Here is an 11,649-nt window from a genome sequence, read left to right on the forward strand (position 1 = left end):
GTATTTTAGCCTACATTGGTGGATTTGTGGGGAAAATATACAATAAAAATATTGTTGCCTCTAACCCCATAATATTTTAATCTACTTTCTCAACGAGGAGCAGACCCTTCTTCGTATGAGACCAACACTCATCCCTGTCCTGCTGCAAGGTGCTCTTTCTTTTTTCAGTCAGACACTAAATCTCCTGGGCTGAAAGAATTTGAATGCCTTTTACTGACGGCAGGGGGGAAGAATTATTTTAGTAAAACACAAATTAAGTCAGTGGTAGAGTAAAATTGCTTTGCTCAGTTTCCAATCTCTTCCAGCGTTCAATGTGTTAAACTTGTGCAATTTTCTGTGCGATGCTATGTTCAAAGGACCCAACCAGGACCCAACCCCACTTCCCGAATGCTTTGGCTGGGTGAGATGAATGACATGAGCAGGAGAGAGAGTTATGCTGGCTTGCATTTGTACTTTGGTCCTCAACCGTGTATATACAATTTTCTATGTTACTTTTTTGTGGTAACTACGGAGATTAATATTTTAATTAGATAAGTTATATGAAAAGAAGAAAATCATGTCTCAATAAAAGCAAAACACTGGACAGTGTCTGTCTTTTTTTTTTTGGCTCTGAGTAATAACTGAACATGACAAAATCGCAAATTAGAAAGTATGATTGCTTGGTATTGCTGATGAGCTGAAGCTTGCTTTTTAATCTGACAAGCCCATTTCCTGTTACATTTCATTCTCAAAAGTCCCTGTTTTCTAGAGGCTAGAGATAGATAGAAACTGGAAAGCTTTGGCAAATAAGTGTGAAATTCCAGGCTCGCAACAGAATCCAGGTAGGTGTCAGTAATGTTTTCAGATCCTCTCCTCATCTGCCACAGCCTGAACCAAGGATCATATAGTTGATGTTAAAAACACCTTTAAAGCAGTATAAGAAAATCATCTCTCCAGCTCCATGTGGGAATGGTGTGTAAGAGTGGAAGGGACAGAAGAACCATGAGTCTGCCTATGGCTGCTAAGAAAAGAAAATGTCTTCCCCTTGAAGGACCTGATCCTGCAACCTCTTATTTACATGACTATTTGTGGGGGAGTGAATGGGGTCGAGCATCTGAGCAGGGTTCGCAGGACTGGGCCTAGACACAGTTCAGGATAACTACACCTGGTATTTCCTTTCAGTGGTCCAGCAAGGGCACCTACTCTAGGCTTCTGATGTGTTAGCTATTGCCTCTGTCTCTCTCTCCCTTCCTTCTGACTAGAGTATTTCCAGGCTGAACAGTTCCCTGGCTTCAGTGTTAGTCCTAGCAACACCAGTCTGCCTCAATCAGCCTGCTTTGCTTGTCTCCTCAGAGACCGTACACCAGAGGTCAGCAACCTTTCAGAAGTGGTGTGCTGAGTCTTCATTGATTCACTCTAATTTAAAGTGTCAGATGCCAGAGTGCTGGGCCCATGTGATGTCATGTGGGAGAAGGGCGAGGCTAGGAGGGGGGAACATGGCCCAGGCCAGGCTGCTGCTGGACCCCCAGGGGAGAGGGGCAGGGCTGGGAGTCCTGCATTAATTGGACTAGCAGTGCAAGTGCCACTCAAACTCATCACCTGTGTCACAGGTTGCCAACCCCTGCAGTACACAGTGTAATTGCCCCAGTAATGTTACCACACCGTTCTTTCTAAGCAAGCGTATTTTATTAAGCTAAAAACACTATAGAGAAAACATTAAAAGAACCTACATGCATGCTAAAAGCATACGAGAGAGGCCATCCCGATGCCAACATAGGCTCTAGCTGGAGCAGTCCTCCAAACCTCCACACGGGTTTCCTGTGATTTCAAGTTCATTGTGTGTTGTTCAGAAGGGGAACCCAATCTTATGGGGCCTTAGTAGGCCAAAATCCTGCCCTAAGAATTGGGGTCTTCTATGAACCACAGGTCCTACCCCTTTGCTGGATCAGAAAGAAGGCATTGGGTATTATGGCTTGTCTACACTTCAAACTGTAGCACCTCAGCATAGCCACTACAGTGACAGGAGTGGTTCTCCCATCACTGAGTTAAACCACCGCCTTGAGAAGTGGCAGCTAAGTTGACAGAAGAAGTCTTCAGTTGACCTAGCACTGTCTATGCCAGGGCTTAATTTGGTTTAACTATATCATTCAGGGGAGTGGATTTTTCATATCCCTGAGCATTGAAGCTGGATCAACCTAACTTTTTAGTGTAGATCTAGCTGTAAACTCAGGTTATTTATCCCAAAATCCGTTCTCTGTTGGCTCTAGAAAATCCAGTCTAAACCTTTGAAGAGAGTTTATAATCAGCCAGACAATGGATCCCTTTCCTAGGGCAAAGCTGCAAACATCTGATAACCGGAGGACTTATATTCACATTCCTCTTCTAGAGAAGGTACGTACAATCACACCAACAAATGCATTTTTAATACAATGACCCCAAAAAGTAATTCAATAAGGTTTAATTTACTTTGGTAAGATTTATCCAGGATATTGTTATATCTGTTGCAGGCCCTTACTCTGCAATTCACAGTGAACATTTTCTAGGACAGTTGCAGAGTGGAGTTTGAATGACCTGATATACCAAAGTACTGCAGTTTCTTTTTAAAGCAGGGGTGGAGGATGCTGAATATATGAAGTAGCTGAACCTCTTTATAGCTCAAAGGGGCTGTTCCATTTGACATTTAGTTAACTGAAGTTTCAGGGAGGGTGTGGGGGAAGGAACTGTCTGGCTACAACACTCCAGGAACATCATTTCAAGTTCTCCCAAAGGAGATCTTTCAATCCATTCCTTGGCTGACTGCCTATCTTTGTAACCCATTCTTATTAACCCGCATTAAGTTTTCATTATAGCCTAACACTTCCCCTGTGGCTGTGTCTCCACTGTGACGCTTCCCCAGCATCTATATTGAGCTCTTATCAGTGCTGCTCCTATTTGTGCTCCCCTTTCCTCCCCAACTACAGCTTTGTTGGCTTCCAGTCCCTCCTAAATAACCAATACTGCCCTTATCACCATTCAGATGGCGACCATGACTAGCTGCAAAATTTTACTGAAAACTGCCTTTTGCCCTTAGCTGCTGAGCAGCGTATCAGCTGTGGTAGCTGGAGCAGTAATCCTTTTCTTCTCCCCCTGGTAAGTGTAACTGTAAATGTTACTGGTTACTCAGGTAATCTGTCTGTCCTTAAACCTAGAGGAGTGTGTTGGTATTCAGCGCTAAAGTGACCTGAGTACCACTCTGTGCAGCACCTCCCAGGCGAGGCTCTACTAACTGTACTGAATTAAGCTTCTCAGGGAGAGGAGCTTGTACCAATGGGGATGAGTGTTAGTCACGCAACTGATCTAGCCTGAGCGACGTGCTGTTAGCCTCATTTCACAGCAATGGAATCTGAGCCCGAAGAGAACGGTAAGAAGGCCACCCTAGTTCCTGTCACCAATTCAATTCCTTCCCCACATGCCGTGGGCTCGCAGCCACCTTCTCACAGGGATGGAAAGAGCTTCGTAGGATCAGAAAAGCGCAGGCCCCATGACGACAGGAATAGCTACAGCAACAGCAGGATGGGATAAACCAGTGTCGGGGTTTAAACCCACAGAGCAGTGAGCCCTTACCTGGCCCTCCCGCCCCATTGTGCAGAGCCACCTTCCTGCCCTCTCCCCTTTGCTGAGTTTTTAGTACCTGCCTGCCCCCTGGGCATTTGCTGCCCAGCTCCCCCCCCCACACTGACCCCTGGGCACCTGCTTCCCTCCCCCCGACCGCCTGCTGCCCCCCCCCCCCGACCTCTGGGCATTTGCTGCCCCACTCCCCCTGCCCCGCCCAGCTGCCCCCTCCCCACAGACCCCTGGGTACCTGCTGCCCCTCCCCCCCGACGTTTGGGTTCCTGCTGCTCCCTCCCCACTGACTTATGAGCACCAGTGCTACCCCCTCCCCGCATGACCCCCCCCCCCCCGGGCAACGGTTTGGCATCTGTGACATCTCCCCCTCCCCCAGCCGGCATTGCCACTACTACGACCCATCCCCCTCCACGTGACACGGGTGGACCAACGGCGAGCCAGGGTGCGTCTCTCTCTCTCTCTCTCGCTTGCGTTCTCGCGGTACATCACGTGACAGAGCGCCGCGCTGCCCGTCACGTGACGAGGCGACGCTGCGTTACGTCAGTTGCACGCGCCGCCGAAGGGGGAGTGGGGGGCGGGAGCCTGATTTGTCGGGTGCGCGGCGGCGGCGGGGCCATGGCGCACGGGCACGGGCACGGCGGCTGCTGCTGCGAGGCCGAGCGCGAGGAGCCCCCCGAGCGCCGCGGCCTGGCCTGGGGCCTCTACCTGCGCATCGACCGCGAGCGGCTGCAGTGCCTCAACGAGCGGCGGGAGGGCAGCGGGGCGCGGGTGTTCCGGGCCTGGGAGGAGCGGGGGGACCGCAGCCAGGTACCCCCACGTCCGGGCGGGGGCGGGGAGGGCTCCCCTGAGGTGTCGCCGCGCGGTCCCTTCCTCTAGCCCCCCAGCGCCCAGCACAGCCGGCAGCGGGGCGGGCTGAGCGAGAGACCCCCGGCTGTCCCCGCTGCCCGGGCCCTGACACCCCGGCAGGGAATGAAGCCCGGTGCGGGCACTGCGTGTCTGTGAGCTCAGCTCCGCCCGGGCCCCGCACTTCGGGAGTTCGGCCCCGCCGCTGGTTGCGGTCGCTGGCCAGTCACGCCACCTCCCAGATGCAGCCATCGCATGCAACCGACCAGTTCTTCCTCGGCTTTTTCCTCCCTCGGGCACCGGATTCAGTGCTTGCCTGGCCTGGCTCCCACGTTCCATGCAGCGTTCGCATGCTAGCCGCCCCAGCCTGCTTTCTGGGGTGATTTCTAACATGCCCTGCTCCGTCAGCTCCCGTTCGCTCGCGTTTGTGATTTGTGACTCTCCCTGACGTGTGTAATGTCTTCTTCCACCCTCTGTGGTGGGCTGCCTCCAATCTCTCTTGGTTAGCCACAGCCCTGGGCCATATCTCTGCTCCATGCAGCAGCATGCTGCGTACAATCACGTCATCTAGTCTGACCTGTAGTTTGATGTGGAGGCCTCTGTGTGACCAGATGTCCTCCATCCTGTTTGTATACCAGCGTAACTGTTTGTTGGGGCCAAAGGCGTGACTTTACCAAAATAGTTATGCTAGTACAGCCCCACTGTGGATGCCTAAGGTCATGTCTACACTATAGACTTCTGCTGGCACAGGCTTGCCAATCAGGAGTGTGGTGAGGTGTGATCTCTGACTAGCATAACTGTGCTGGCAGAAGCCCTTGGTGTAGACACAGTTATACTGACAAAGGCTTACTTCTAGTGGTATAGCTTATTTTGCTTGTAGAAGTGGTTTTATTGTACTAGTACAAAGTGCGGCTTTGCTGGTACAGCTACGTTCACACTAGGAGCACTTTGCTGATATAGCATAGGGGCATTCCTATGCCAACAAAGGGCTCCTTCTGTAGACATAACGTTAGTCATAACAAAAAAGGCTTTGTATCTCACACCTCAACAGAGACTTGCTAGTAGATACTTCAGTGGGTTATTGGATTAAGTCTCTCTGCTGAATACGTTAGAACACTTACTAGTAGATAGGGTCTCTGCATAACTACAACTGAACTATAATCTTCAGTTCATTGGATAATGCATTGTCCATATTGTCGTTCAGAACTCCCATAATAAAGTACTGCATATGAACATGGTTCTATTGTAAGTGTATTAACACAAAGCTTTGACTGAAATACAGATATGAACTGATGCAGAGGGAAGTGCATGGGAAGCGTAATATACAGCATTACAGAATATCTTCATCTTCTTGAAAAGGATTATTTTTAATCTACTTTTGTATCTTTTAGTTTGTAGAAAGTGATGATGATGAAGAACTTCTGTTTAATATCCCGTAAGTACTTGTTTGGCACCATTTCATGCCCTGTTAGTACCTGTTGCACTTAGTTTTATTTGTGGTTGGGGTCTTTGCTCACAACAGTCTTCCTTGAGTGCTCTTGGGAAATAAACAAGAAAACAAGCTTGGGTGACGGCTGCTCTTCTTGAGTGAGACTTACTGAAATTTGTGTGATGTATAATCAAGACTAACTGGAAGACAGTGGAGGTGAAGTCACTGATTCTGTGTTTCATGGCAGGTTTACAGGCAACGTGAAACTAAAAGGGATAATTGTGATGGGAGAGGATGATGATACACACCCATCAGAGATGAGACTGTAAGTGGATCTGAGCCTTGCTTCCAGGAAAGTTCATGTTGGGTAGATATTGCATAGAGTATCTATTTGCACAGCTATTTTAGTGTAGAATTTTGAAATCTATAAGCAGTGTTTTAGGAACTCCTCAATCACCGTTTTCCATTTGCCATGTGTATCTGAGACTGAACACTGAGGGATGGTATTTTTAAAAAATATTAAATACTTCAGTTTTTCCTTTCCACTTCAGATTAGTGTCACCTAATGAAATCAGTATTCCTGTTCTCATTTTACAGATGAGGAGGATACTAAAGCCAGAGCAGGCATTGGTGTCAGAATTCAAATTAGAAACCAGGAATACTTGACTTCCAGGCTGCTCTTTCATATTGCTGAATAGAAGCACCTGTGCTAGATTAATATACATGTAATTATCGAGTGATGAGCATGATTAAAGGCCCTGTGAATGTCACAGGATGTGCATAGCTGCTGAGTTCCCCCACAAACAGCTGTGATTTTTTTCCCAACAGCAGGAGGCAGAAGCGAGCATCTCTGCTTCCATCTCCCTGATGAGACTGCTGCTGCTCATGGGATATAGCAGGCCTTTCCCATTCTGGAGGGGGAAAGGGAGGTAGGGGTGTGCAGCGGGGGAGTCTCATCACTAGGCGCCATCTCTATGTCCTAGCCTGGTCTTGGGCAGGGATTGGGCCTAGATCGTGCTGTGCTCTGCTGTGGTCCAGGCCCCTCCTGCTGTTTCCTGTCCTGGTGTGGGGAGTGGTGTGGTGGTGACAAGGCACTGGGATTAAGAGCCCTGGCAGGCCCTGGGGGAGACTTTGCAGTGCTAGCTGGTGAGGAGCCAAGATCTGGTTCCAGTATTTGGAGCATGAGCAGGTGTGGGGAGGGGTGTCTGTCCCATCCCCCTGCTGGGGCAGGGCTCCCTCACAGACCTGTTTGTGCTCCAAGCAGAGGATTCCTGGTCTCAGCTCTTTGCCAGCTGGTGCTGTGGTGTCTTCCCCAGGTCTGCTGGGGGCCACTGTAAGGCAGACCGGGGCTTCTAATCGCCGCATGTTGTTAGCACCACACCTTCTCCTGACTGGCTGGCAGGACAGGAAGCAGCTGCGGTGGTCTGGACTGGGACTTGCTGCTGTGTGGTGACCCCTGATCCGCTGCCACCCTACCCTTTCAGGAACAGCCCAATACCGTGACTTTTCTAAGAGCTAGGAGGCAGAAGCAGGAATGTTGTTTGAAAAATTATGGAATTGGGCTAATTTTACAACTTCAGTGGTATTGTGACTTACTCAGGGTCCTGATCATCACTTGGCTTTCCACTGGGTGCAGCTTTTCCTTCATCTTTGCTCTGTCTCTAATGCACTGGAATCCTAACCCCTTTCTATGTAGAATCATAGAAATGTAGGGCTGGAAGAGACCGTAGGAAGTCATCAAGCCCAGCCCCCTGTGCTGAAGTAGGAGCAAATAAACCTAGACCAGCCCTGACTAGCGTTTATCCAACCTGTTCTTAAAAATCTCCAATGATGGGGAATCCACAGCCACCCTTGGAAACCTATTCCAGAATTTGACTACCCTTATACTTAATAGGAAAAACTTTATCTCACCTAAAGCTCCATGGCTGCAGATTAAACTCATTACTTCTTGTCCAGCCCTCGGGGGACATGGAGAACAATTGATCCCTGTCTTCTTTATAACAGCCCTTAACGTATTTGAAGACTGTTACCAGGTCCCCCCCCTCAGTCTTCTTTTCTCAAGACTAAACAAGTCCAGTTCTTTTAACCTTTCCTCATCGGTCAGGTTTTGTAAAACTTTTTATAATTTTTGTTGCACTCCTCTGGGCTGTCTCCAATTGTCCACATCTTTCCTAAAGTGTGGCACCCAGAATTAGACACACTGCTCCATCTGAGCCTCATCAGAGCTGAGTAGAGCAGGCCGGGAACTGGAAGTGCTGTGGGTGGTGAATCTCTGTTTTACAGCTCTCTTCCTTGCTCTTGTCAACACACCATGAGTAGTAAATAATTCCTGACATGATGGAAGTGCTGTTTTCTTGGCTGATCCAGTTGTGTGCGTTCCATATGTCAAAGCCAGTTTAATAACCCAGTGGTGGGAAATCAATTAACTGATACGTATTTTAATCATTATTATGTTTTTCTCCACTCCCAGGTTCAAGAACATTCCTCATATGTCATTTGATGACACAGCTAGAGAACCAGATCAGATGTTCAGTCTGAATCGAGATCTAACAGGAGAACTGGAGTATCCCACAAAGTACGACACAGGCTCTTCCCTGCTCTGTGGTGCACCTGTTAGGGATGCACTGGAGTTCATTCCTCCTGGAGTTTGTGTTCCTTTTGTCAGGGCCTACTCCTATGCAATTTAACTGTTAAAAAGTGTTAGTAGGGGGAGAGCAGTTCGTTCACTCACATCATAACAAATAATAGAATGTGCTTTTTAAATGCCTTTTCTGGCTCTTCCCTGCACTTGTGTTGGTGTGAGAACTCTACCAGTCCCTAAATGGTGTTGAAGACCTTTTCCCTGGGGAGGAGAGATCTTCTCAGGTCTTGCACCCTAGAGGCTCCCCAAACTGAATTTTCAATGCCTGTGTGTCCTCCATCACCACTTACGCCAAGGTAGACAGAAGGAGGCTCTTTTAACTATTCTGCAAACTACTAGAGGAGTCACATGTCAGACACACTAGGTGTTCGTTCCTTCACCCCCACTCCCAGTTCTTGTTGATCCAAGGAGTGAATGGCTAAGACTGGAAATGATGCCAGGTCTTCTGCATGGCAGTGCTCAGTCTCCCCACCCCAATAGACTTGCCTTCTTTCATGCTCTTTAGTGCAGGAACTGCTCCAGAAATTAGGATTTATCTCCTAATGGGCCCTGGGTGACTGGTTAGATGCTGAACTCTGACCTCAGTCTGTTTTTCTTCCAGAATTGCTCGTTTCTCAAATGTTTACCATCTCTCCATCCACATTTCCAAGAATTTTGGAGCTGAGACAACAAAGATCTTTTACATAGGCCTGCGGGGAGAGTGGACAGAGGTGAGTGAGAGTGGGGAGAAAATGAACAAAGCACATCACAAATGCAGAAGTCATCCTGACTTGGGTCTGTCTAGGAGTCATTATTTACAAAAAACTTAGAAAGGGCTCTGGGGACTTTTTTATTGAGTAGTAACTGAGTTAACTTGCTGACCTGAATCAGAACTCAAATAATGCTTGGCTAGCTTCTTTTCCTGTATTCCACATGACATTCTGGGATTCTAGGAAGCTGCCCATTAGGAAGTGGGAGTTGCTGGCATTGCTATTGATTTATTTATGGGATGGATTTTGTCACAGGCAGGATTCTGTTAAGAACCAGGTATATGCAGAAGAAGCTGCAATCTTGCAACTACAGATGTAAATCATTGATATAACAGGTTTGGCGTCAATGGAGGGATGCCTTGTAATCTAAAGCATTTGTTGAGCTGGGACAGGGGCCTGTGCCTCAGTGTCTGGCACTGAATTCAGTTTGGACAGATTTTGGGAAGGGTGTGGGAGACTATTTTGGACAGAAGTGAAATGGGAAGAGCTGGTCGGATTCTTATCAATCTTTTTTTTTGCAGTAAACCTAGTTTTAATGGCCATTGGACTAAATACATTTGCCTTGATTCAGGCTTATCGACATGAAGTGACCATCTGTAATTATGAAGCATCAGCAAACCCAGCTGACCACAAAATTGATCAGATCATGCCGGAGACACACTTCATTTCCTAACAGTCGCACCAGGATGCTCCCAAAGATGCTGTTATCAATACAGTGAGTTAATGGACTGACTCTGAAGAGAACAGATTCTTAGGGCTCTGGAGAGAGTGTTGAAACAGCTTGTATTTCTTCTTGTCTTTGCCCTGGGAAGAGGAGTGCCAATGCATGAAATCTCTTTATAAAGTTAATTGATTGCTAAGGCAGTTTTTTGTTGGGTGCTTTAGAACTCTGAAGAATCAGGCCTTGAAGTAGAGGAGTCTGCCTCTTCCACAGTGACAACTTAGTGGCCTAATCACATTGCCAATTGAAACTAAAAGCATATCTTCTCACTATCTGTGGCCTGATCTTCAAGGTTGATTTGGGTCTGAAATGCTGGTTATTGGAGGCAAATAACACCTCTTTAGTGGTGAAACATCCTCTGGTTGCTACTCTTGTTCCTTGGTATAGAACAATTGCTGCTTATGTGTGAAGCTTGAGCCTATCAGTGACTTGATGCAGGATTATTGCTGTATTTGCGGAGAAAGGAATTGTAACTAAAACTTGCATCTTGAGATTCTGTTCCTCTGAATTACCATGAAATGTAAATTCTGAGGGAAAACTAACACTATGGGGGAGATGCTGGATCCTTTAATATGTAGAAATGTGAAGATAAAGGATTGTTTGAGGGGGGCTTTGCAGAAAGCATTCAAAGCACTGTCTGTATAAAAAGTTTTATTGGCTTCTTGTTGAAGGTATGGAGCCTTATCTCCATGTTAGAAGCCAGAGCTGGAGACCTAGGAGTTTTTAGGCACAACTTTATAAGTAACGTGACTAATTTTTCCTAATAAATCTGTGGCAGGTGTAATTTGTTTCATTTCTTGTATTCCTTCCTGCTGTGCAACTTGACTTCTGCATAGCAGTGTACCTGTCTAGTTGCAGAATGGGTTTTAATGCAATTGAGTGCACCTCTCAGACATGGGGTCTGGTACAGCCAAACAGTACTATCATTAAATACACCATTACAGTAACTGTGCTCTATCAGTCAAAAGGGCTATGAATCTAGCAGCCCCAAACCCCTTTATTCTTCATTAATGATTATAGCTAAACCCCACTAGAAAGTTTCTGCAAACAATTGACAAGTAGTGTAAGCATCCTTGTATTCAAAAATTAACAGCTATGCTTCATCTGTGCATGCTGGTATAACTGCAAAACTGGCTGCAGTAACTGTTAAGCCTTCTAGACAACTTAAGGTCAATGGAGTCTTCACCACCACCTGTCCTAAGTTATAGAAAACATTGTGCAGGCTTATAGGTCTGAAGCAGTGGTAGTAATTAGCTACCAACAGCCTCAAGTTTATTTCAATGCTTGCAGAAATAAGATCTGTGATGGATATCTTAGCTGTGCATTCTATTCATGGTAGGATGAATGAGGCTGGCAGCTGGGGTAATCAAATTATTGTGTAGTCTTGTATCCTTAATGAGGATGACATCCAGTAGCGAGTGGAGTGGCATGCTGCAATCGGTAATATTTGTTTCCTGCGGTGCTCAATGGGGAAAACATTAGATCTTCCTGTCAATTGCTTTGACACATCCAGTTGAAGTTGTCTGTGCAGTTATTGTGCATATACAAGCTTCTTTTCATACCTTTGCACAGACGCCTATCAAGAAGACCAGGTTGTAAGTGTAACAGTGTGCTCAGGTGACACAAAACTAGCCTTTTGCTGCTGGAATCTAAGTTCAAATTTGCCTTAAATTGCAGTTTT

The 11,649-nt window shown here is 47.0% G+C and overlaps 1 protein-coding gene across 2 annotated transcripts; it reads left to right on the top strand.

Moving 5' to 3' along the window:
- The first annotated feature begins 4,173 nt into the window (after positions 1 to 4,173).
- On the top strand, positions 4,174 to 10,752 carry PITHD1 (PITH domain containing 1). 2 transcript variants are annotated; one of them, XM_067533841.1, is made up of 6 exons: positions 4,174 to 4,392; positions 5,820 to 5,863; positions 6,105 to 6,182; positions 8,328 to 8,432; positions 9,100 to 9,208; positions 9,819 to 10,752. In XM_067533841.1, exons 1-6 carry the CDS (start codon positions 4,201 to 4,203, stop codon positions 9,918 to 9,920), a joined length of 630 nt encoding a protein of 209 aa, XP_067389942.1. In that variant the 5' UTR covers positions 4,174 to 4,200; the 3' UTR covers positions 9,921 to 10,752. The 2 variants fall into 2 exon arrangements, with proteins under 2 accessions (XP_067389942.1, XP_067389943.1); XM_067533842.1 differs by having other exon boundaries at positions 9,769 to 9,904.
- The last annotated feature ends 897 nt before the right edge of the window (positions 10,753 to 11,649 follow it).

This window comes from Emydura macquarii, unplaced genomic scaffold, assembly GCF_026122565.2.
Source record: "Emydura macquarii macquarii isolate MOO-44397 ecotype Brisbane River unplaced genomic scaffold, CSIRO-AGI_Emac_v2 contig_3348, whole genome shotgun sequence".
Lineage (NCBI taxonomy): Eukaryota > Metazoa > Chordata > Testudines > Chelidae > Emydura > Emydura macquarii.

Bases quoted from the DNA above. Each gene is read 5' to 3' on its own strand.
- PITHD1 (XM_067533841.1), top strand. From the start codon at position 4,201: ATGGCGCACGGGCACGGGCACGGCGGCTGCTGCTGCGAGGCCGAGCGC. The intron at 6,183-8,327 runs GTAAGTGGATCT...CTCCACTCCCAG, and splicing joins CACCCATCAGAGATGAGACT to GTTCAAGAACATTCCTCATA. The intron at 9,209-9,818 runs GTGAGTGAGAGT...GCCTTGATTCAG, and splicing joins TGCGGGGAGAGTGGACAGAG to GCTTATCGACATGAAGTGAC.